The sequence below is a fragment of the Megascapheus bottae genome, chromosome 15 (assembly GCF_031878675.1).
Source record: "Megascapheus bottae isolate mThoBot1 chromosome 15, mThoBot2.hap1, whole genome shotgun sequence".
Lineage (NCBI taxonomy): Eukaryota > Metazoa > Chordata > Mammalia > Rodentia > Geomyidae > Megascapheus > Megascapheus bottae.
The window spans coordinates 18,877,922-18,905,735 of NC_143523.1; the positions used below are offsets into that span (position 1 = coordinate 18,877,922).

At 37.9% G+C, this 27,814-nt stretch overlaps 1 protein-coding gene across 1 annotated transcript in view; it reads right to left on the bottom strand.

Moving 5' to 3' along the window:
• Sorcs3 (sortilin related VPS10 domain containing receptor 3) overlaps window positions 1-27,814 on the bottom strand; it is a 380,666-nt gene that overhangs the window by 183,495 nt on the left and 169,357 nt on the right. Inside the window, exon 5 of the mRNA XM_090345517.1 lies at window positions 12,968-13,041. Within this exon, the coding sequence (XP_090201643.1) occupies window positions 12,968-13,041 (74 nt within the window). The remainder of the gene's footprint in view (window positions 1-12,967; window positions 13,042-27,814) is intronic.

The window sequence follows — 27,814 nt, forward strand, 5'->3', positions numbered from 1 at the left end:
GCATATATGTGTATTTGGTTATTTGAAGTTGGATAGGGGCAGGGCTGGGGGAGGGAAATGGTGACCAAGACATGAGAAAGGGTATCAATGTATGTGAAGTAATGCACCTTCTACCTGGTGAATATAATGTAACCCTTCTATTAATTACAATAAAGAATATATGAGAAAAAACTGAAAAAAATGACACATGAAAAGATGAAAGAAAAATATATATGAAAAAATCTGTAACATTGCTTTATTAAGTACCTGTATTAATGTAAAATTTCAAAAAAACAAAATCAATGCACACTTTTGAACTATAAAAACAATTTAATAATGTTTTAATGGAGACGGTAACCCAGTACCAGGATGCATTAGAAGATCTGCACGTGTCATGAGAAATTGGTACTGACAGAAAGCTGCAAAAGAAATGTACTTGCACATCTCAGGGAAGTGCCAAATGTTAATAAATCTTCATAAAGCATGAATATCATGCCATTCCCTTGAACAAAAGATGAATGCTGTTCATTAGCTAGAGAGACAAGTATTCCATAGCATTATCTGGAATTTGAAACATGTTACAATCTTAACTTGGTTAGGTCCCCAGCTTTATTTCTCATTGTTCCTCAATACAAACTCTTTTTATTTTCCCTACCATGGTGAATCGTTTAGATTTTGCCCCACTAAGAACACCTGACAATATCTGGAGTGGTAGAAGGCACTTAGTGACCTGGAATCTAGTTTAGCATCTTTGATGCAAAGGACAATTATCTATCCTCAAGTGTCCTAAGTACACAGGTTGAGAAACTCTATTTGAGTAGATCTACTAATTGTTCTCAAAATACTCTGTCACCTCACTCCAATTATTTACTTTTCCACAAAAATTTATCTCTCTTTTTACCTGGCACTTCAATCTATTGTTCAGAATTTTCCAATACAATCTCCTCTGAGAAACCTTTGCAATGTACATTGTGCTAAAGTTAGTCATTAATCTTCTGAACAACCATAATATTCAGTCTAATATTTTGGGTGCTCCCCACATCTTGCTATGGTCCCTAAGCAATCTCCAAGGGTTTGTCTCAACATTTGGGTTTACATCTGCTAACGTACATATGATCTGATGCAACACAATCTCCCATTTATGGTCTTTTGAATTTTATTACCTTATTAACATCAAGCTCAAAATATTTTTTCTCTAAAAATAGTAGTTTTAACAACTATAATAACAAGCCATATGCTGATTACTGGAAAACCAGGCTAGAAATGCAAACTCTATTAGGCAATGTGATTTGAATGTGGAGAAAATACATGTGTGGATGCATCCTAACTATGGTAATATTCAAGAAGCTAAGTGTCATTGGCCACTAAATGAACGATGTTCATTATTCCTGTGAATTATCCTCTCATATGCTAAGTTCTTTTACTGTGAACTTCAGGCTAGCACGTACTGTGCCCTTGTGTGTCAGGCTGAGGAGGCAGACATCAAGAAGAAGGGAAGTGGTAAGAGCAGGAGGTACTGCTGACCTGAGGATGAGGCATTGACACAGAGATGAAGCTCAGCTTCCCAAAGGCACAGAGCTACAAAAGGCTCTCCAGCTATTCCGATCCTAAATGGTCCCACAGGTGATCTCATAGCCACATCACACCCTCCTAACCTGTGGAAATAGATTTCAATATATTTATTTGTGGCATCAAGAATGTTAGGACATCAACCATATCCGCAATCCAAGCAAATTACGCATACACCTCACGCTTACTAAATTCTGTCATGCAAATCTGAACAGAGATGCTATGTGAAAAACACCTTTATTGGAATATTAGGAAGATGGAAGAGGGTCAACAGGGAACATTCACAGCTGTCTCTGAGAAAACAGAGTTTTAGAATTTTACCAATTGGCCACCTCTAGAAAGTCACACCACGTGAACAGTAATTATACAGAAATTTTTGCCAGAGGGGAAAATTATAGGTAGCCTGCTTAAAAAGAAATATCTGAGCACAGGCTAGCAGCCATAGCCATGGAGGTGGCCAGAGATAACCAGGACAAAACCACCTGGGACCACATGCTATCTTCAAGAGACACACATTGACTACAAATCAAACATATTCTGCAAATGAAAACTGGAATAAAATCTCTTGAGAAATTGGCCCCCATAAGCAGGCCAGAGTTGCATTCCTAATATAAGATAAAACAGACTTCAAATTAAAATTGGTGAGAAGAGATAAAGAAGGACATACATGCCAATAAAGGGATCTTTCCTACAGCAGGATATAACAATTCAAAATGTCTATACACAAAATGCCAGGGCCCCAAATTCATCAAACAAACACTACCTACCCTAAAATCACCAAACACATTGAGTGTTGGTGACTTTAACACATTACTGTCACCTCTGGATAGAGCAACCCAGCAAAAACACAACTGAGAAACCTCACAGCTAAACAACTCCCTATTTAATCAATTAGACTTAACAGATATCTGCAGAATATTTTACCCAGGAACGGTAAATGGAACATTCCCCATAAAAGACCACATTTTAGATCACAAGGCAAACCTGTGCAATTTCAGAAATACTGAAATGATTCCCTGCATTCTATAGCACTTGTGTATACTGTCTATTTTTGAGATAAGATAGTCCTCCTTGGACATGCACCTGCACTGTGATTGTCTCTTTTAGGCTTCTGATGAGAGCTGAGATGACAAGCATGTACTATTATGTTCAGTTCTTTCCTCTGAGATAGATTCTTCTGAACTCTTCTGCCCAAACTTGTCAGGAACAACAAGAGGCACACCATTGGGATGTCAGGTGTAGGCCACACAGTGAAAAACAGGTTGATAAGGGGTCTCACATGTGTGCCTGGGCTGCCTTTGAAACGATCCTCTACATCTCAGCCTCACAAGTACTTAGGGGTATGGGTATGCCTGTGCCTCACTATTTATCTAGATGCTTTAGAGAAGAGAGTGCCTTGTAAAAATGGGTCCTTGGAAAGCAGTATGGAGGCTCCTCAAAAGACAGTATGTTGGGAATTAACTTTATAACTTAGAGGGAGGGGAGTTCAGGAGAAAGGAAATCAGGAGAAAACAAGGAAAGGGGTAACACTGTCTGACAAGAATTGTATTCATTACCTTTTTTATGTAACTGTAACCCCTATGTATATCACCTTTACAATAAAATAAAAATTACAAAAAAACTTAATTTACAATAACACCAAAAGTTAAAAAAAAAGAATCCCTGCTAACACTAGTTTGCATCATATAGGGCCAAGATAAAGAAATCACTACCACTTTACTCAGAAACACACAAAATTAGAAAAGAAAGAAAGACAAATTGGGTGGCCCAAATTGGGTGATGATAGTGAAAAGGGACTCTGTCTCTTCAAAGAAAGTGATAACTTTGTTGCAATTCTAATTAGTTGTTTTAGTGAGGAGATGTGGGAGATTTTGGAACATGACCTGTGAACCCAAATTCACCTAGGTAAGTAAATATGTAAGCTATGAATTTGAAAAAGAATAGGTCTATTCTTATTTCATTGTGCATTGTAAACGAAAGAAACTGCCAAGTCAGATACTAAATGCATTTTAGATAACAATTAAGTGCAATATGGTCTGGCCACAGTACATAGTCAAAAAAATGCCACCTGTCTCAAGACTCCCTAGAACGTGATCAGTTTCCATTATAGGAACCTTTCAGAGGAAGATGTGCATGCATGGTCACAATTTTTTTAAAAAAAGATGCACATCACAGTTTACTTTCTAAAACAGAAATTGAATATATCTTAAAAATTCCATTTATAGGAGACTTATTTAAATGGTTAAATTATTATATAGTCAGAAGAAGAAATAACCTATTAATATGAATTCTAAAGCAGTATTTTATATCATACACACACATCTAACACATAGCCTATGTATTATTCAGCTAAGCAACTACACAAATAAAACATTTCAGGAAATAGTTATATGATTCCAGTTTAGAGAAGTATATTTTAATAAATCATGTAAAATGGGGAAAATTAAAAATATTTGAGGTTTTTTTAGCTTTAAAAACATGAGTTTTTAAAGTAAAAAGTAGGTTAAAAATCATGTTCTGGACCAGGATCATGGCCTAGTGGTAGGTAGAGTGCTCACCAAGCATGCACAAAGCCCTGGGTTCGATTCCTCGGTACCACATACACAAACAAAGCTGGAAGTGGTGCTGTGGCTGAAGTGGTAGAGCCCTAGCCTTTAGAAAGTCCAAGGACATGGTCCAGGCCCTGAGTTTAAGCTAAAGGAATGGCAACACAAAACCACAGTGCAACTGAATGAACAATAAATGGGATAATATGGAGACAAAGTGAAAGAACCCATAATCAGCACAGAAACAGTGGAGAAAGAGTGAACCAATTTAGCAGTGAAACCTGCTAGACATTACGTTAGAAATGAACTATACAACTTGTGGGGGAGGGAAGTCAGGAGGGGAGAAGGTGAGAGAGAATGAAGGAGGGTGACACTGTTTGAAAGGAAATGTCCTTATGTAACTGCAACCTTCTGTGTATCACCTTTACAATAAAACTTTAAAAGAGTTAAAAAGAAGAACCAAAACCAGATGGTCACATAAAAGAAATACAAAGGTAAATAAAGATAGGGAAACACATCCAAACTCATGGGTCTGATAAGAGATGCAAATTTCAACAAAGAAAATCCATTTGCATATCAAATTATATTACACTTTACAAGGTATAATGAAATGGTATTTCAGTTAGCAACATAAACTTACTTGTGTGATAATGTATCACAATATTTATGCTGCTTTAATAGTCTATCCTTAAAAATTACAATAGTCAGACCATTGACAAAAAACTAACTTAAAGGATTTAAAACATTAGAAGCCCTTAGTTTAATAGTAAAGCTCTAGAAGTACATCCATGTCAAATAATAAAAGAATGATTAAATTATTATATAGCCATCAATTGCAATATCAACCAAGCTTTAAATTTGTTTAGAAAGTCTAAAGAATGGCACAGGAACATGTTTAATTTCATTGTAACCAGACACAAAGTATTATAGCAGCATGATAACAACTGTGATAAAAATTTTAAATATATGTTTACAGTTATACTACAATATACGGAAAATGGGTCCTGAAAAAAATACTTCACTGCTTTTCTAAAGAGGTAATTTGGGGGCAATGAAATTATAGATAATCATTTTCCTTTTTATCTTCTTTCCTTCCCATGAATGTCTACCATAGGTCATATCACTTACAATCAGGGGGAAAAAATTGTAGTTAAAGTACATTTGTTTCTTTCAAAAATTATTTCTGTTCTAACATCTTTATCTTCCCCCTTACACTGTAGCACTTCCAGCTCTCAGATTGTGCCTGACGGATGTTTCTCTAGAATATTTACATTCCTTCTCATCTTACTTGCTTTTTTTATATCTTGCTGTGGACCAGATTATTATGAACCCCAAATAAATATTGCAGAAGCTTCCCCCTAAATATGACAGAATTCACAGTTGAAACTTGGAGAGGTAATTAGGTTTGGTTGGGGATGGAGCCTTGAGGACGGATTTACAAGAGATACCAGCAAGCTTGTACTTGTTCTCTGTCAACATACAGGAAGAAGGTGGTTTTCTATGATCTGGGGGAAAAGAAACTGCAAAAAAAAAAAAATCAACCCTGTTGGCGCTTGGATCTTAGGTGTCCAGCTTCCAGAAATAGTAAGGGAATACATGTACATTGTTTAACCCATCTTGTCTGTAGCATTTTGTGAGAGCTGCCTGAGCAGATAAATGAATAGCCTGAGAGCAAGCCAGAATAGAACACTCATAGATATCCCTAGTGGGAAAGAGGGGTAGTTCCTTCTGCCTTCAACCTGGTATTCAACCAGCATTTGAAGCAGTATCCTAGCCTTCTGTTTACAATGTTATCCTTGGGCTTCTCAGCTCTTCTTTGTCCTCTGGTTCTCACATTCCCTACTCAGGAGACTGCTATACAATTCATTTTGCCCACTTCTGCATGTAGCCTGCAAGCACTGGAAATGCTACAATCTCAAAAAGAACAAGGCAGTCAATTGTACTGCTCTAATGTGGAGGCTTCCCTTTTCTACCTTCATATTTGATCCTCTCAGTAAGTTTAGTATGGGTGGATTCCACTGTCCCTTATCAAAATGAGTATTTCTCCTGTCCTTTGAATAAGCAACTCGGGATCACAAAGATATTGGAAGCTATGTGTTACTGATGAATCTCCACTGGTTTCAGAGTTAGGGGAAGAGGAGGAGATAGCATTTCCAGGTGGATCTTGGAATTTCTGCCACACTGAATTAGATGAGAAGATGTGGCTGACTTTGAATTCTGTGTTTAACACATGCCAATATTTTTCAGACTTTTCCTAATGTAGGGTCACACATGTACCTTTTCTTCATAGCACAAGACATTAAATGTGCCTCTTATTTCCTCTACATCACAGGAATCACATTTGCATAAGAATCCAGCTTATCTTAATTTCATCCCAAGAGTTAAGCATTCTATAAGGGTATGTGTTGATACCATGTGCACCATTTGAATATAGCATTGTGTTCAGCTATTGTTCAGCCAAAATTAGACTAGTCTTACAAGCATGGGTGGTCCCCTTCAGCAAAGTAAAAACTGGTCTCTGCTTCTAAGCTGAGCTTTCATTATCTCTCCTTCTGACCTTGCATATATTATTTTGAATGTAATGTATTTTTAAACTGCTGTACCATTTAAAATATCTAAGGGAGAGTTGAATTAAATATTATTTGTGGCATACCCCGGTTTGCAAAATGCCTCTAAATCGCATCCCTAATATCAGGTCGATGCCTAAATTCTATTACTTGCCATTGCAAATGACTTATGTTTGCAGAATTATGGATGCACATTTAGTGGCAGCATCAGAATTCAGCTATAACATTAACTTTGCTTGAAAAAATTTTGGATTTCTAGGAAGCAATCTCAAGCTGTTCTTCCTGTTCCTTAACTTGCTCTCTGTCATGGATAATGCATTAATAGACCAAGGATGACTGGACAGTTGGTTTTTCAGGAACTATAATCTACAGTCAAAAACGAAGTCCTGGCTGAACAGAAAGTCAATTTTTCTTGAAGAAAAATGCAGGATATATTCTAGAATAATTGAGATCTACAGAGCTCAAGTTCAGTAAGAACTGCAAAAGTATTCCCTCCAGTAACATTATTTCAAAGTAATTATCTACCTTTTTCACCTCTTGCTTTCTTTCCCTGTATCTTCCATACCCACTGCTACTACCTGGTCACAGTAGGTGTCCTGGGGAAAAAAAGCAAGATTCTAATGCCTTATGTGAACATGTGTGTACATGTGCACATTCACAATCAATGGTATTCTTAGAAAATGCAATGCTCTTACCAACATGTAAGATAAAATAAAATAATACTAGACAATACAACTTTACTATACTAAGAGAGTTGCACTCAAGATGAAGGTAGGCTCTCAGGCTTGGTAATCAATCTGTAGATCCTATATAGCCTCAGCAACAGATAGCCAGGAATGAAGGACCACTATCACTAGAAATCAGCAGTCAACCCTAAGTACATTAGAGATCTAATACATCCTAACATTTCTTTAGCTAGCAACCAAGCATCCAAACAAATTTAAAAAAAGCAACCTCCAAGACATATTTTATGAAGATCTTGTGTATCTTGGCATTATCCAGGGATAATAACTTTTGATACCAGTCTAGGTTGTGATTTAAATTTCTGAAAATTGGGTGAATTGCTGTTTTCTTATAGTGATAAGGAGGAAAAAAAATCTTTGACCTTTCAATAAACATCATAGCCAAGGGGAAACAGAGGAAATAAGAAGAATCTATCCTTTCCTTCTCTCCCAATATCAAAGACACAGGTGCCAATGTAAACCAGAGACAATAAGTGGCCAGTCTACACATACCAAGAATCCAGTAAGATTTAATGCCTGAGTGATTTCATTGAAAAGGATTCTAAAAAGAGTGAACATCTGGGAAAGAAAACTATGAACCAAAAGTATACATATAGGAAAAAAATCAAGAGCCAGGAGTTTAGCCTAGTGGTAGAGTGCTTGTCTAGCATGCACAAAGACCTCAGTTCAATTCCTCGATACCACATACATAGGAAAAGTCGGAAGTGGTGCTGTGGCTGAAGTGGTAGAGCTCCAGCCTTGAGAAAGCCCAGGCCCTGAGTTAAAGCTTCAGGACTTGCAAAAAGAAGAAAAAAATCAAAACCTTACCTTCCCACTTTCCACCACAGAATCTGCCTTCTTGTTAAATATCTCCGGGGACCAAGACATGTGAAAGGGTATCAGTGTATGGGAATTAATGCACCATCTATCTGGCCAATATCATGTAACACTCTATTAATTACAATAAAAAATATATGAAAAAAAAGAAAAATTTTCCTCCATCACCATGAGTACAACTCTCCTCATGCAGAGATTAGGAAGAATGAAGGAGAAATGCCAGGTACTTCCTCCATTTCTCTGCCCTCTCTTAAAATTCTCATGTACCCTATTAACTTGAAGGAGTTGTACAAGGGCGTTGACATTTAACGAAGCTGTTTATGAAGATCATGCATCTCGAGCAATGTCACCTCTTTCAATTTTCTCGCATGAGCCAGGCCTAACAGTCACCTGGCAACCAACTACCAGGTGAGTGAAAGGGACATGTAAAAACCCAGGAAGAGCCTGTGTGGAACATTCCTAGGCTACCTCTCTTAACATCTGACATAAGTAAAGAAATTTTTATCTCCAGACGAATGTCTTGTCATTGACACTAACTTGATGGCCCATGCCGTTCCAGCTCAGAAGCGTTGTGTGGCACTGATGAAGAAATGGTTAATAACAATAACCACTCACAATCTGCAAGTCACTTCCACGCTTCCAAGAGTTACCATGACAGAGTAGAGAGAGCACACAGGGCACAGGGAAGTGGTCCTTTCCTCCCACATCCTTGGCAGCAAGCACTCTGGGACATAGTGTTCCTCCCCACAAATTCCCTCTCCCCACCCCACACACCTGAGCTTCTGCTTTTTCCATCAGCTGAAGACAGACAATACAGAGAAAGGAAGTTGACATTCATGATAAATCTGTGTAACCTTTACACATGTGCCAATGTCCAAATTATAAATCACAATATTTGGATGATATGTCTTCTGGATCCTCTCTCTGTGTCTGCATAGCACATCAATTCTCCTTGGGCTGGTTGTTTTAGAATGATCACATCCCCTTCCATGTCCCCTCAAGTCTCTGCACCACAATACCTAGGCATGGAGTTTTTTTTTTAATTTTCCCTTATTTCTCCTAAAAGGAAGATTGGGTTCAGTGGGGATTCTTGGCAGGAATCATGTGTTATCAGAAGCCCATAGGTATCCAGCCCCATTTTGTATGTGAGACTCACATTTGGGCTCTAACAAAATCAACCATTTATGGGTCATTCGCTAAAGGACTAACAATGAACCCAACGTACAATGAACACAAATGAAGTACTTGGATTATTTAAAGAGATTGCTTAAAGACATACTTTGCAAATTAAAAGTGTAGTGTATAATGTGAGAAAGTGAAACTATGAGCTGTTCACTAGATCTTGATCATATCTTGCTCTTTTAATAATTTTATGCAACTAAAAAAAAAGGAAAACACCTGTAATACTAGAAACTCTGGAGGCTGAAGTTTGAGGAGATGGTTTAAAGCCAGCACAGGCAAGAAAAGCCCATGAGATTAATATTTCAAATTAAACAACAGAAAGCCAGAAGTGGAGCTATGATTTAAGTGGTAGAAGGCCAACCTTGGCTGAAAAAGTTAAGGGAAACTGTCCAGTCTCTGAGTTCAAGACCTAGGACTGCCACGCATGTGCACATGTGTGCATGTGTGTGTGTGCGAGCACTCACGTGCACACACTCACACACACTCTCACACACATTTCTTCCTAAATGGACAAGTTCACCAAGAGCAAAGTTGTGTCTATATCCTGAGAAATATGCGCTTTGAAATTTTTCAAGAGGATATAAAATGCTCGCCTCACACGCACAAACCATGTCTCCTCGATATAAATGGCTAAGATCTTCAGACATTAGATTCTGTCTTTGGGGAAAAAACAGAGTATGAAACAGGCTCTTCCTCTGTGACTTCTATGACACTTAAAAGAATAATCACAGCAATTACATCTCAGAAACAGAGAAGTGATAATTACAAAAATGAAATGTTCAGCTACCACTTGGCTAGCTGGCATGGGCATTAACTTTTATATTTCCCCATGTGGGGATGTATGAAAGAAGCATTGAGTGGAGGAGAGACAAAATGCAATTATCAGGACCTGGGGATTTATTCTTTCTGTTACACAATAGGAGGATGGGGGTGGGGGGAAGTAACACCTGGAGCATTCTCATCCCGCTTTTTGCAAAAGATAGGAAAAAGCTGCTCTTCATCAATTTAATTTGATTTCCTCCAGAAATGATGCCACGACTCATGTGGTTGACTGTGCTTTCCTTCACCATCAATTTGACTTCCTCGTTGGCCGACTGCCCTGCTATCTCATGTATTTTACAGCAACAGCACAGGACTCTTTTGAATTAGTTTTTTGAGGACATTTTGAGCAATGACATACTGAGAAATTGTTCCATCTCAGCTAAGCAAATGCCGTGGTTACACAGCTAGAATATCAGAAAACAAGAATTATTTTTTTGTGCCTTAGTCAATTGAAAGTATCTACAAATCCAAAGACAGAAAAAATAATGGGAAGGAAGAATTGGAGATGAAATAACACCTGGGCTGGAAGGGAAGACCAGCTGTGGACTCAAGAGCCATACCCCAACGAACTGAACGCCATGCCGGAGAACACAGCTGGATTTCAGAGTATGCTTAAGCAGTTATTTTTCATTCTTGACAGAGTCTGATAGATTTGGAGGTGACCCATGGAAGGAACTATGTGCAGAAAAGTAAGGATGAGTGTGTATGTGCACAGGAAGGGTAAATATACCACCCTCACCCCTATACAACATTCCTACATTGAGCAATGCATAAATGGCTGTCACATGAGGTTTTTTTGTTGTTGTTGTTGTTTTTCCAGTCCTGGGCTTGTGCTCAGAGCCTGAGCACTGTCTTGGGTTTTCTCAGGACTAGGGCTCTACTACTTGAGCCACAGCACCACTTCTGTGGATGTGGTACTGAGGAATAGAACCCTGGTCTTCGTGCCTGCTAGGCAAGCACTCTACCACTAGGCCAAACTCCCAGGCCCTGTCGTGTGAGTTTTTAAGGAACTTGAAATGAGATATTTAAATAGAATTAATTGATATTAATTTCAAGTATTGTATTTAATGTTATTACTAAATTTATATTTACTTATGTTATACTATACTATGCATATTATACCAAATTTAATATTATTTAATATATAATTAATATAATTTAATATTATTGTTATTAAACATAGTTGTGTATATTATATACTTGAGTGCATACTTTCTCTTATTTATTTATTTATTGCCTATCACCTCTACTGGAATGAAAACAAGATATAAATCAGAATCATTTTTGGGTCAGGAGGGTGGCCTAGAGGTAAGAGTACTTGCCTAGCATGCACAAAATCCTGGGTAAGATTCCATGGTACACATACACAGAAAAAGCCAAAAGTGGTACTGTGGCTCAAGTAGTAGAGATCTAGCCTTGTAAAATGACAGTGCCCAGGCCCTGAGTTCAAGCCCATGACTGGCAAGGAAAGAAAAAAGGAAAAAGAAAATCACAGAATTATTTTCATCTTATGACAGATAAAAGACAGATATAATGTGAACTTTCCACAATCAAGGCAAAAAAGCAATAAGAATGAGAATAGAGACATCAAATAATAACAAACATTATATTGATTAGGAGGAAGAGCTAGTTTTTCAAAAATTAAACTTAGACATAATCTTAGAGCAAGGATTTTTTTTAATGCACCATAGAGATAGTTACGAAGGACTCAGCAGGTGTGGAGTAAGGAAAGGATCGTGTGTGAAAACTAATTTTGGGAATCAGTGACTCTGAGTTGGACAGATTTCTTCCCTCTAAGCTCATCTAGGGACTCATGAATCTCCAGAATGTAGAACTCAACGATCATGAGCTCCATTAATTTGACCACACAAACCACTTTCAAATAAGAAGCATTTGAACAATTCTTTTCTTCACAATGCAATTTAGGAAACACTGTTTGATAGAATAGACTTGTAAAAAAAAAAAGCCAGAAAGAGCTTCACATGTAACTAAGAAACCTGGCCATGAGCTTTCTTTAGCCAGCGTCTTTCAAATTTTCCAATGCATGTAATTACCACGGTATTGTGATAAAGTAATCAGCCAATTCCATGAATCCCAATGCAGCCTAAGGCTCTGCATTTCTAGAAAGTTCCCACCTGATGCTGATGTTGATCACTGAACTGCTCCTCATGTAGCCAAGAGTTAGAGCACAGTTCTCTTCAAGTGCTGAGGTGTCCATTATTGCCTAGGGTATTCTGCTTTCAGATCATTGTTTTCTATTATTTACTTTGTATTGCCTTTAAACAGTTATACAAAGGGGTTTTTCAATTTGATACATCAGTTGGGGTGCACAATGGCTCTTGATCAGTGTCACTATTTCTGTGACCGCCCCCTCCCATTTGCCCCAATGCCATCCTATCCCTTAAGTTTATCAAGCTCCATTTTCACGTATGTATGTACATATGTTAAAAACTGTGGCTTTATTCACCCACACCTCCTTTTGCCACTCACACTTTCCGTGTCCCCTTCATTTTACCCTGCTCTGCTTTGAAACAAACCATGTTTCAGCTTCCTGGTATTCATGTTGTTAAACTACAGCTGAGTTGCTTAAAAGGAATTATACCAGTGGAATTCTCCCTTGAATACACCATACTGAGTCACTTTGCTTGGGCATATAATGAATACAGTCCCTGTTTATACTTCCATATATCTTTATAATTTAAACCTCTGGGGAGAATAAGATCGGTGTGCAGATGGAGCTTACCAGTAAAACCTATTGGGTGTGATTCGCTCATGCATGAGTTGCCACCGTCTTCCGAAGTCCATGGAGCTGTAGAGCTGCAAAACATAGAAGGAAGAAGGATGTAAGACTCAAGAAGCATGTGTGGACATGTGCGTAGGCATTTTTCCCCTGCACCTTTTTAACACTAGATTAATAACACACTCAATTAAGCATCCAGTTAACATAAGTAAAAACTCAAGAATGTGACGAATGCTATGCTTCTCACACTGCCTTCTTGACCAAGTTGGTGATCAATCAAGTGATGTTTTTGAGCTGAGTACAAATCCACTTCCGGTGGCCATGACTGTCTCTTTTAGGGGTAAGTCCTTTAGTAAAGAATGTCTTCTGCTTTAAACTTCATAAAGCATCTAGTTATACTCAAAACAATCCTTTACCTTAAAATCTCTGTAGGTATTTCAGCTGCTCTCACACTGAAGCTCCTCTGAAGAACATAAAGAGGAAGAAAAGGGAGAATCTGTGCTCCCAGGAATAGCAGAATACACATATAAAAATTCTTATCAGCTGAGAGCTAAGCCAATATATGCAAACTAGTGCACTCTTTGACATTTTACTCTTTTCATTTTGGTACATTATAGACAATATGAAATTGAACTCTTTACCATCCCCACGAACACCAGTCTTATTTAAATTCCTATGTGTTTACAAGATGGCAAGGATGGGTCAGTCTTAGATCTAAGTAAAGTTGATATGTCCATGCAAGGCCAGCACAAATTATGACTCCATCTTGAAAAAGCCTTTTATATAGTTCAGCCCAGTCATCTTAGTTCTTTCACATCTTCTGCTTCTACTGAATATTTGTCATGGAGTTATACAGTTGTATTATTTAATTTTTCTGTTAATTCATTTTATTGTTTTTCCTTCAATTTAGATAAGACGTCTATGAGCTGCCTGTCGTGTAGTGATGATAATCAGAACATTAAAACAGGCAGTTTCCAATGTAGTATAGCTCAGGGAGTGAGAAAAATTTCAGATGATCCCTAGGACTCCGGGGAAAATGTCAAGAAGTATTCTCTGTATAGTTAGTGGACTTGATTCTATATTCACTTACTTCATAGGGTCTTACCACCTAATTACACATTACAGTTGGATCTACAACCTATGAGTTTTATGCTGTGAGGCTATAATCCACAAGAGGGGCAAGAATCATGCCTCATTCACCTCTGTCTTTCAGTAGTTTTATCATGCCTTGCATGTAACAGGTGAGCATGCCAACTTCCTATTCCTTTAAGCTTGATATTGGGTACAGTTGTTCAGAGAACTAGAATTTTAGTTTTCTGATGCCTCGGTCAAGTTTTCTTACATGCTTAGCCCATCAGGATAATTCTCCCATGGTTTTCACCATAATTTTTCTTATGAGTTAAATGAACTGAGGAGCCCAGAATCAGATGCACTCAAATGTACTCCAGTATATAGAAACAGGGCTATAGAAAGTACATTTCTGCAATAAGATTGCTAGCTGCTCTCACTTGCAGGGCTGCACTCTCAGCAAGCCCCATGCAGATAATGTGACCTTTTGTAAAGTCCTACCTGCATAATGTTACAACTAACAGAGAGTTACAATTGTGTATGAACTTCTGATTATCTCCAAGCTTATGGGGTTCAGAAAGTTTGAGACCCAATTCAATTTAATCTAGTAAATATTTGTTGAAGTCTGGGAGCATGAAAATAAACTTTTTGTGTAGTAAATGACAAATGGATAAAGATATAGTTACACACATAAAGTTATATATATATATACACATTTATACACATGTGTGTATGTTTTATGATGATATAGATGACAGATAGATAGATAGATAGATAGATAGATAGATAGATAGATAGACAGATAGATATACATAGACACAGACAGAGAGACATAGATAGGTAGAGACAGAATACAGACACAATTTCTTATAATCCTTTAAATCATTTGGAAAGTATAGTCAAGAATATACTTAAGCATTTCCTTCTCATAGATATGATATCACTTGGTAAGTACAACAGGTAGCTGGAAAACCAGGGCATCAAACAATTTATCCAATCACAAGTTGTACCATCACACACCACTGTGTACCAGTTCTCCAAGAATTCATGAAAATTAGTCTCTGTCTTATGAATCAGGATTATTCCTGTATCAGCCCTTAATCACTAACTCAATCACTACTGAAAGGCTCTAAAATCACTGCATTTTATAGTGCACAAGAATACACAGAACTGTTTTGTTTCAGGTTAAATTGAAAAATAATAATTATATATTGTGTATTTATGGACCTCAAAATAATGTTTTGATATAAAAATAATAATTATATATTGTGTATTTATGGACCTCAAAATAATGTTTTGATATATGTTCAGATTATGAAATGACTAAATCAGGCTCATGAGTAAATTTATCACCCAACATACTTTTTTTGTCTTTTTCACGTAAGTTTGAAATCATCTCTTCTAGAAAGATTGAAATATATAATACATATTTTTTCTGTCATAATTCTGTGCAATCTGTCACTACAGCTGATTTTCTCTGTATAACTAAACTCTGTTCACTCTAATCACTTCCATTTCTTTATAGTTCTGTTCATAAACATCTTCTCTCAATTTCTATGGGGCCAACTTTTAAAAACATCAGTTATGTAAGTGAGATCATACAGGATCTTTCTGAGCTTCATATATAATCCTTTATTTTTGCCAGTCTTGGGCTTGAGCTCAGGGCCTGAACACTGCCCTTGGGCTTTCTCAAGGCTAGAGCTCTACCACTTGAGCCTCAGCACCACTTCTGGCTTTTTTCTATGTATAAGGTACAGAAGAATTGAACCCAGATCTTTGTGCATGCTAGGCAAGCACTCTACCACTAGGCCAAACTCCTGGCCTCTCTCTCTCTTTTTTTTTTGCCACTTGTGGTGTTTGCTTTTAGGGTCTTGGCACTTTCCTTGAGCTTTCTCAAGGCTGATGCTCTATCACTTGAGCCACAGTACCACTTCCAGCTTTTTTTCTATGTATGTGGTAACCAAGGAATTGAACCCAGGGCTTTGTGCATGCTAGGCAAGCACTCTATAGCTAGGCCAAACTCCTGGCCCCATCTAATTCTTTAGGGAGCAAAAACAGTAGACTTTCCCTGACCTCAAAATATACGTACAGTCAAACATTGTCAAAGAGGAGCATGAAGCTAAGACAAACTCTAGAAATGGACAGAGTGGAAGGACATAAAGGTAGAAATAGAACCGAGTTTTATTGGAAAAATTGGTCTTGAGCTAGACCTTTAGAGACAACTGGTATGGGTAGGAGGGAAGATGAATGGTGATTTGCAGGTAGAAGGGAGGATAAGAACAATGGTGCCCGTAAGGACAACACCTGCTTAACATGTGAAAGAACTTTTAGATGGAAGGAGGAAGACTATAAGAGCCATTAGACAAAAGCAAGTACACTGTCCCTCTATCTGCCTATCACTGTTTTATCCACCTATATATCTATTTGTAGATGCTTCTGTAGAGATGAAAAATAACTGCCCCAGGCCCAAAATTATTCCGCTTCAGTAAACAGAATAAAAGAATAAAAAAAAAAAAAACCCTCCAATTCCAAAAATCTCCAAGGACCCAAAGGCTGAATAGACAGGAACTTCTGGACCCTAGTCGGCCATTGTTCGCACAGGTGTCCCTAAGCTCCAGGAACTAACCTATTTTGTGTCAAAATTAGACTGCATGTATAGCATTGAATAGCATTTGTTTCCCAAACCATAAAACTACTTTTTGACAATTGAATGGTCCAGTGGGCATGAGAACTTCCTGTCAGTTTCCACTGGGAAGCTCCTAATCCCTATCTTATCTCACTTGACCACCTGATTGGTGTAAACCCGTGATTTTTGCCTTTAAAAAGACTGTGTGAACCCTGACTATCAACTCTCCCCTCCCCCCACCTCACTGCCTCACTGCTTGGGGTGCGCGTGGACAGAGTTCCTTGCCTGGCTTGTAACCCGCAATAAACTTTGCTTTTGCATTTCAGACGCCTCTATCTCAGTGGTTTTCTTTGGGGACCCTGTCTCAGGGCACAACACTTGTGTATACATGTGAATGCATATTTATCATGGGAGCGGGAGAGGAGAGGAGAAGTTTTCTCAGAACCAGATTTATTCCACTGGGAAAACCATTTTCATATATTTTATCACCAGTACTCTTTTCCTCGGGAGGTTTTAGGAAGCAGTCGGGGCCAAATGCAGAGGTTTCTCAACTCAATACAGAAGAGACACTAGAACCTTCTATAGGCCCAAATCATACTCTGTCAGATCTGATTCCAATCACAACAAACAAAGCTCTCTGATTTCTACAGATAAAAGGCAGCATAAAAGCCAGATAAAACTGCTGCAAGGGGGCCGGGAGTTTGGCCTACTGGTAGAGTGCTTACCTCGCATGCACGCAGAGCCGGGTTCGATTCCTTGGTACCCCACATACATAGCAAAAAGCCGGAAGTGGTGCTGAGGCTCAAGTGGTAGAGCTCTAGCCTTGAGAAAGTCCAAGGACAGCGCTCAAGCCCTGAGCTCAAGCCCAGGACTGGCAAAAGAAAAAAAAAAGTGCTGCAATCCCCAGACCTCAGCCAGAAAACACCCTCCACTGAAGTGATCCATCCTTCTGAGATGAATAATCCCATGGGAAGGACAGCTTTGGGCCCACCATGGGAAAACATGCCTCCTGCCATGGCATGTTCTGCCTACACAGAAAGAACGGTGCCGTGCTGATTTCCTTACTCAAGAATACTGCTTGCCTCCCTTGGCTCAGGTTTTGCTTTTTCAGCTCTTCCGTTTGACTGATGGAGAAAAAATTATATTGGATTCTCTGCCTAAAGGCAGATTCCAATGAACAAAAAGAGCAGACTCCAATTCATTAAGAACCTAAGTTTAGCTACCTTGTCTCTCAATCTACAAAAGTTGCTGAGTATAAAAATGTCAGTTCTTCTACCATGAGCTTTATCTTTACATTCATACATTCCTTCCTCTTGTTCATTTAATCACGCATTCATTCGTTCACTGAAAGTAACACTATGCCCTAGGCACTGGACTAACCACTAAGTTAAAAAATTAAAAATGCCATGGTTATTAGAAGACAGAAATGTATATATATGCCACATCAGTAATGGAAATAATTTCTTCTATTTCTTCTTTTTGTCATGCAGATTTCAAAGTTAATACAATGAGGCACCAGAGGCTTATCCCTATTATCCTGGCTATCCAAGTGGCTGAGTGCACAGGTTTATAGTTCAGCCCCAGTCTGGGTAGAGAAATCTGTGATATGTGGCTCAAGTGGTACAGCATACTAGCAGTAACTAAAAGCCTGAGTTCAAGACCTAATAACCAAAAAAAGAACTATAACAAGCGCGTGTAACTTTTGTAATTAAAATATTAAAACATTCAAATGGAAACACAGTTCATAACAGAGTTGATGAGTAAGTTTTAGAAGGTTTGATTGAATGAAGACATGATATATGTGCATATATATTTTAAACTTTTCATGTTCAAGTATTTGTACTATATATTATATTTTAATAGTGATATAAGTCTGTGTTTTGTTCTATTGTACTAGTAATTTCTGATTATAAGGTTTATATTATTTATCTCTCAAAATAATTTTGAAGTATAAGAATTAAAATTCTCGGGGCTAGGAATTTGGCCTAGTGGTAGAATTCTTGCCTAGCATGCACAGATACCCAGGTTCGATTCCTTGATTCCACATACATAGAAAAAAAATTGGAAGTGATGCTGTGGTTCTAGTGATAGAATTCTAGCCTTGAGAACGCTCAAGGATAGTGTCTAGGCCCTGAGTTCAAGCCCCAGGACTGGCAAAAAAAAAGAATTAAAATTCTCTCGGGCTAGGATTTTGGCCTAGTGTAGAGTGCTTGCTTAGGATGCACGAAGACCTGGGTTTGATTCCTCAGTAGCACATACATAGAAAAAAGCCAGAAGTGATACTGTGGCTCAAGTGGTAGAGCTCTAACCTTTAGAAAGCCCAAGAAGAGTGCCCAGGCCCTGAGCCCAAGCCCCAGAGATGAAAATTGAAAAAAAAAAGAATTAAAATTCTCTGGGGGGAGGGAAATGGGGACAAAAACATGAGACGGGGTATCAACATGTAAAAGTGATACAACTACTACTTGATGAATGTAATGTAATCCCTCTGTGCATTTTCCCAAAAATACAAGAAGAATTAAAATTCTCATTTATTCACAAAGTAATTGAATTAGATAAAGTTGTATGAGATCTTCCACAGAACAGTAGTGCACAGAAATTATTCTAAGTAGTAGTGAATTCTTCTTTGCCCATTGCTTCCCATTGTGTTTATTATGGCTTTAACCCAAAGTGTTTCATGCATCATAACAATGTATTTTAAAAGCAATAAGCATTCATGGAAAGAGCAGTCTTTGTTTTTTTAAAGGTATACATGCCAGGCCATATTCTACTCCATATTTTCCCTAGTAATGCCTCTTCCCTACAAAACATCATCCCTGGATAATACCAAAGAACAAACCACATTCCTGCCTTTCACTCCTTCCACTGTATATCATGGCTTCACGTCTCTTAATGCATAAAAATTTAGCAGCAGCCCATACAGAAAAAGCCCTCAGTGAATCATCAGAATAGCTGGAATACATGAAAGAGCATGTTCTGTTCCTTATAGATTCAGTTATCAGTCCCCTAATTTCATCAGGCTGCCAGGAGAAAAGTATCTGAGGGCTGATGAACTAAAGAGGCAACTGAATCCACAGAAAATTTTATACAAAAAAACAACAGGTTGTATTTGGAAAGTTGAAGTTAAAAAATAAATCATTAGGGGCCGGGAATTTGGCCTAGTGGTAGAGTGCTTGCCTTGCATGCACAAAGACCCAGGTTCAATTCCTCAGTACAACATACACAGAAAAAAGTCAGAAGTGGTACTTTGGCTCAAGTGGTAGAGCTCTAGCCTTGAGAAAGCTCAAGGACAGTGCTCAGGCCCTGAGTTCAAGCCCCAGCTGTTGTGAGTTTAATTTTTGACTTCACAGAAAAAATGTCCTAGCTCCCAAGTCTCAGAATGTGGCTTTATTTAGAAACAGGATTTGTTGCCAATATAATAAGGTTAAAATACGATTAGTATGGAGGGTCCCAAATGATAAGACTGGTGTCCTCAGAAGAAGAGAGACAGACATGAAGAAAAGTCAGTGTAAAAGCACAGAGGAAGAATGTCATGTGAAGACAAAGAACTCAAGAGATGTATCTGTAAGTTAAGGCATGCTAAAAGTTGCTAGTAAACTACTAGATTCTGGAAAGAGGTAAAGAAATAAATTCTCCAGAGGTTTTAGTGTTAGCATGGCTCTGCCAACTCCCTTCTCTAGAGACAATAAATTTCTGTTATTTTCTGTTAACAGCTGCTACATTAGCCCTAGGAAACTAGTAGAGACATTTCCTACCTACCATTGGGAGAAGGCAGCCTAGAGGGAATTAAAAGTGACCAGTTCCTCTATTGCTTCCTTGTCTCCACCCAGGCATTTAGTTGTAAAGACAAAGGTCTTTAGGGCAGGATGATTGAATCTGTCTTTATATTTTTCTCGGTCTCATGTATTTTCACCACCCCCAAAGGTATTTATAAATGCAAATTTATAATCATCATAAGATGATATCACCAGAAAAGAAAAAAATATATTTTAAGAGTCATTTGGTAATCATGCAAGATTTTATACAACAGGCCTAACTCCCACTTAAAAAGAAAGGTTGGGTTGGAACACATCAAAATACAAAATTCTCCCTAATAAGGACATTCAAGCTGATTGTCCTAGTTTTTTTTCAATGGAGTAACATACCAGAGAAGTAAGTTTTTGATGGTTATTGTCTTTCAAATGAAACAAGAAGTATATGGATGTAGCTTAGTGGTAGATACTTCTGTAGCATAGGCTATTTATACACATATGTATACACATGCATGCACATACACACATACACAGAAAAGACAGGAAAGACAATGAGTACTAATCTGTGTTCATAATTATATGGTCTCTGTATCTGTCTCTGGAATCGTAGGATCGATGGAAGGAGGCTTTCCTGGGCTATGCAGATCTGCACGAAGAGCCCTTTGGATTGTGGCGGTGTTTACAATAGACCAAAGGAGAAACTGGGACCACATCATAGAAGTGAGCCCTCGAGCGACTCCTTCAGAAGTTCTCTAAAGAATTTTTTTCTGTACTCACAGTGGAGAAAATTCCACAAACATTCCTCTAAAGACTAAAGCTTCTGCCTCAACCTGCCCTGAAAGATATACCACGAAGACATGAATTTGAAAGAAGCATATGCTACTTATCTAGCAACAATTTTCCCTCCTTTCCTTTCTAGACACAGGTTACCTCTCTCTCTGCGGGCTTACTTCCATCATTTGTCACTCTTTCATTTAGCCAATACTGGCCCTATTTCTTTTAGAACCAGATATTGCCCTCTGTGTTTGGGATATATCAATACACAAAACAGATGAAATGTCTCTATCCTGAAGGACAGTACATTCTACTAAAGATCAAGAATTCAAATAAAAAAGAAACCTACTCATTACCTGACATATAACTGTAATCCCTCTGTAAATCACCCTCACAATAAAAATAAATTTTAAAAAAGTACTCGAATACCCTCAAGCCCATAGTAGGAAAACACAAGGGAAGGGTTAGAACTATACCATTATTTGAACTCGTCAGACACAAGTTCATTTTGCTGGCATTTAACAATGGTGAAAGTTCCTCTACTTATTCAAGAAGAAGATTTCTCCCATTCTTTTTTATTGTATTTTATTGTCGAGGTGATATATAAAGGAGTTACAGTTACATTCAGGTAGTGGGCACATTACTTCTTGAAAACTGATACATCTTCTCGTGTTATTCTCCCACTCTCCCTCTCCCTTCCCTTCCCTTCCCTGCTCTATTTCAAATAAAGAAATAAATGTGTGTACAATATACCAGATAGCAAAGTCAGATTTCCACAATTGTTATTGAAATAACCCTCTAAAGCTCTCTTTGGTTTTCCTTTCATTGAGACAAGAATTTAAATTAGATTTCACCTCCCTGTCCAGTCAAAGGAAAGCCCAGGGAAACTGTGGGGATGTTCTGACAGGGGATATTTAACCACAGTGATAAAACTCAAAGCCCAGAGACTTCTGCTCTACCTAAAACTGGGAAGCAGCTTCACAAGACTATGTATATAGTATAAACATAAACATTGGCTCTGAGAGTGATGAGTGTAAATGCAGAAAAATGCAGGTCACTGCATATTTGCTTACTGCATTTCAAAACATCCCCCTTGAGGCCTGAAAGAAGCAAAATTACTATACCAAACCAAAATAAAGAAAATCTGCTTGTCAAAGCAAATTCATCATATTCATTATTAAGAAGTTGGTGAGTAAGGCAGAATATCCTAAAAGCAGTATGCAGAAAACCCATTGAGGTTTCATTGCTTCACAATGTTCTATCAAGGCATGTGCAACAGCCAAAGGGACCTGGTGTTTTCCACCAGGAATCTTGGGGATGGACCTCAAGCAGTTAGACCAAAGGGCAAACATTCTATGCATCCCATTTTCACCTTAAATATCCAGTCATATCCCATAGTCTTTGCTTAAATATATCTGGCTCAAAATAATTGATAAATCTCACAAATCATCAAAGGAAAAATAATTACATCATATTTTTCTGTCTTTGGAAAAATAGTTCTAGCTCAGTGCCAATGGCTCAAGCCTGTAATCCTAGCTACTCAGGAGGCTGAAAACGGAGGATCAAGGTTCAAAGTCAGTCCAGGCACAAAAGTCTGTGAGACTCTTATCTCCAAAAAAAAAAAATCACCAGAGAACTGGAAGTGGCACTGTGGCTCAAGTGGTTGAGCACTAGCCTTGAGCTAAGGATCTCAGGTCCAGAGTTCAAGCCCTATGTCCAACAAAAAAAAAGAGAAAAAGAAAAAGAAAAGAAGAAAGAAAAATAATTGTATCATACTCCCTTTCAGCCCTGTCTCCCAGGAAGTGGAAGAAAGTATTAGGTACGAGATGCTATTGCTGGGGGTTATAGGTAACATAGAATTCTCTCAGGTGTGTTTCATGCAAGGTGACTACACAAGTGCTTATAGGTGCCTATGGAAATTGGTATGCTGGCCTTGACAAGAAGAAATGCTTTCATTTGACAAGGAGATGGAACATGAATAATCATATTTGCAGAAATTCAATCCCAGTAGATGCTAACAGCTAATGTACCAATGATTTCTTAGTCATGAATTTATGTAACTCTTAAGACTTACCCTTCTAACCAGTCCTATAATTTCATAGACTACAGGTGACCGAAGATTTATATTTCCTAAGTCAGCGGGTAACCTACTTCCTAGTAGAGTTGAGAACACAAGTACAGAGGAGGCTTGCTTCATAATCTCAATGTTCACTCTGTGTCCAGAATGGTTTCCACCAAAAGCAAACATGCAGAAACTGATTCATATGTACACTGATGTCTTTATTTGTCATATGGTGACATTGAACTAAATTCTTACCTTCCTTTCCCTTAGGATTCTCCCCTCCTCCTTATTGTATAGCCATAGTGACCCTTGTTGACTTTTCAGACACGCCCTGGATGTTCCAAGTTCAGGAACATTACATGTGCTATCCCTCTCTATCTAGAACACTATACTTATCTACACTTCACTCTGGGTTCTTAAAAATATCTTACCAATATGTAAGGTATCAAGAGAAATGGCACTTCCTAGAGGAAGCCTTTTGGAGTCAACTCTCACCCCAGTATACCATGCCCAATGTTGCTTGTTCTCATGGCTATAGGTTTTCTCGTGGATGCAGATTTTATTTCATAATAACAATCAAATTTGAAAGTGGTGAGATTGCCAAGCACAAATGGCTCTATCCTATAATCCTAGCTACTCAAGAGGCTGAGAGCTGAAGTACTGTGTTTTAAGTCCAGCTGAGTAGAAACATCTAAGAAAGTCCATATCCAATTAAACAAGCAAAAGCTAGGCTATAAGCATGGTTCAAATGGTAGAGTATCAGCCATAGGCACAAAAGTTGAGGGAAAGCCTAAGGCTCTCTCAATTATGACCAAGGTTTGAGCCCCAGTACCAGCAAAAACTAAAAACAAAATTAAATAAAAAAGTATGACTACAAGAACAAAATTTTAAGAATTATTTTTTAAAATCCAGAAAACTCATTATTCAAATAAATTTGTGAAAATGAAGGATGATCTTATATATTCTTCTCTATTCCCTCATGTTTAACACCTTGTGTGGAACCTTGACTTCTCTGAAGAAACTAACACTGGTGCCCTCCTCCCCCACAAAACAGGAATAACAAAGACATGTCTTTTCAGATATAGAATCCAAGATTCAAAGAACCTAAGTCAACCTGCCTAGCATCAGAAATAAGTTAGTTATGTAGCTGGAATGGGAACCTAGGAATTCAACTCTAGCTCAGTGCTCTCTTCAGTACGCTTTTTACTAAACTTTAACATCCTTTGGTTGTATGAGTTGTTAGACTGTAAAAGAAAAAAAAACCAGTTAATATAACCTCAGAGGAATAATGGTTCATTTGGGTCTGCCATGCACAAATCGCATTGAATCTTGAATTCATCTAAGCACCTTTATTTACAAATCATTTCACAACTCATTTTATAACCTCTTTTACCTAAGAATATTTCCAGAACTACTAGTAATGTAAAACAATCTTACAAAAAAAGTTACATAAAATTTACTCAAATCCATTCTTTTGTCTCCAGAGTCCTCTTCCCTTGATCATTTTCCTTTGCAATCAGAGCCTATTCATTTTCATATAATTCAGAAATGTCTCATATTACACGATGTGCTTTGCACAGAAAAGCCTGGTCAGATAACTTTACTTGCTCTGATCTTCATTTTTCTCTCCACTCTTCCAGTGTGCTTTCTCTTTCTGTCATGACCCTGGTTTCACATCCTATTCCCCATTCCCACCTTACTGCCTATTTTCCTGGACTTTCCCCTACATCAATTTGGTGTTTAACTATTTTCCAAGTTCACATTTGTTTTTCTATCTCAAAGGCCTGAATCTAAAAGAAGTGAGAAGAATTTGAATCAACTTAACTTTAGATAATATACTTAAGTAGCAATATCACCTTGGAAGATCAACTTGGGTGATAGCTATTCCTAACACATGAAACACCAGTTGGAAGATATTTTTAAGATGAAAGTGGATGCAGTTAAATTTGTTCAGGATTTAGTAGTAAACCATGGGATATAGACCTAAGAATTCAAAAAAGCTGAAGATAGTAGAGGAAAAAGAGCATGTACTTCAAAGTCATTCTTGTCAATGAGTTAGATGGAAAGCTAACATGTGTAGAGAGGTAGATCTGTTGCCTAGTTTAATGGAAATGAAATAAATTCTGTTTGAAGATGTTGTCTTTCCACCCTTCCTAAAAGAGGACCTCAAAACCAAACAGCATTACGAGCTTGCTCAGCAGCAAGACAAGGTAGTACACACATTCCACACCATGAGAAAGGTAAATCAAGGATGGTCTGGGGAAAAGTTAGCAAACCACCTTCTTAACAAACAAGGTATGGCACATACCTGAGATGCAAACTACATGTGAAGTCATAGGTAGAAGAACTGACGTTAGAAGCCAGACCCAGACAAAAGCTTAAGACCTTATCTAAAAATAAATAAAGAATAAAAGAGATGGTGACATGGGTCAAGTGATGTAGCATCTGCCTAGAAAGCACAAGGCTCTGAGTTCATACTCTAGTATAACACACACACACACAAGAAATTCAATAGGAAGATCTACTAGCAAATTTCAGGATATCTAATCATAAAAAATCAGTCGCATTCTAAGCACTGTGCCACGGTGTAGAAATGACTAGTTTTCAGCAGAGTAAACTGAATGGAGAGAGGACTCAAAAGAATATCTTTGGAAGAAAATTATAGAAACGTAAGATGGAAATTTACCAATAAGCCAAGTGTTCATGAATGTGAGTAAAGGTTGCTCTGTGGAGAGTGTCAGACTTTGCTCAGCATAGCATCCAAGCACACAGCAGAATGGGAAACTGAAATCTAGACATGCTTGTAATCTAGACAGAGCAAATGTCAGCTTTTTGTAAGGAATAATAATGATTATGATAATAATAATGATAAGAACTCTGTAGCTAGGAGTTGCAGCTACACATTGCATCAGGGTCTCTGGGGAGTTATATTATGCATCTAAGCAGAAGATGGATGAACATTTTGATTAATGTGATATTATCAGCAAATTAAAGTGTCAGATGAGGTTTAAACTTGATGAGTTCCTTGGTCCCTTCAGATATGTGGGTTTTGATTCTTCATCCAAAACAGTAATCCTACAAATAAGATCCAAAGTAATATCCACTCACAATGATGCTCACCCAACTGAAGATGCTCGTAAAAGTATTCAAATGCTGTGGAAAGGCTAGGAATTGTAAGGCAGCTTAGGACATATTTGACATCGCAGAATATAAGACTTATGTCAAAGGATATTTCAGCCTACGGGGAGCTAAAATGTCTTTCATCACCCCTAAATTTAGGTTCCCTTAATTCTTTCTTTTAGCATCAGCATACAATGTGAGTGTGGACTATAACACGGATTAGCCTATCTGTGCTTAACCTGCTGGAGGAAAAGAACATGGATAAGAACCCAGCAATGAATTCAGTGGACGTGTGCGTGTGTGTGTGTGTGTGTGTGTGTGTGTGTGTGTGTGTACCAGCTAACCAACCCACACACTTATGAAGAACTGATGGGTTTCCTTATCTCTACATTTGGGGGGAACTGTGTACATGGCTTAGCTAGCTGGTATGCAGATCTAAGATCGATTTCTAGCTCTAGCAGAATACCCAACTCTCCTTTTTGAGGAATAATTTAAAACCATAGACATCTTACAGAATTGTGATTAAATACATTGCAACACTATTTACCATAGCAAAGATATGGAACCAACCCAGATGCCTCTCAGTTGATGAGTGGATCAACAAGATGTGGTATTTGTACACAATGAAATTCTATGTTGCTGTCAGAAAGAACATCATTGCCCTATTTGTAAGGAAATGGAAAGACTTAGAAAAAAATCATATTGAGTGAAGTAAGCCAGACTCAAATGAACATAGGCTCAATGGTTTCCCTCATTTGTCATAATCAGTAGAAACCTTGGGCCCTCTTAGCAGAGATTTACAATAGAACAAAACCTAGATACATAAGGCCAGATAGAATGATGCTATATGAAAGGACCTCCAAGATATAGAAACAAAAGCCATATAATGAGTGATTTTTATCCTTAATGTACTATGTAATGTCTCATCTCTTTTGCTGTCCCTTGGTTATCTCATGTTATTACAGTATTTCACCTTGTTATCTGATATATTAGATATATGTGTATTTGGTTATTTGAAATTGGATAGGGAAGGGGTGAAAACAAGATGAGGGGTGGGGGTTGGGAGGGAAATGGGGACCAAGACATGAGAAAGGGTATCAATATTTGTGAAGTAATGCACCTTCTATCTGGTGAATATAATGTATCCCTTCTATCAATTACAATGAACAATAAAAATATATGGGAAAAAAGAGAATTGTGATAAATACCTTTCTCCAGATAGCAGCTCTCTAATGTTAGATTTAGACAGACACTTTGTTTGGTATGTACTCGGAGCTAGACTCCAGTGACTTACATCTGTAATCCAGGTATTCTGGAAGTCATCATCAGGAAGATCATAACTGGAAGCCAGTTGAGACAGAAAACCCATTAGATTCCTTCTCCAGTTTAACCAGCAAAATGTGGGGTATGGCATTAAGTGGTAGAGCAAGGAAATCCCAACAGACCGGAAG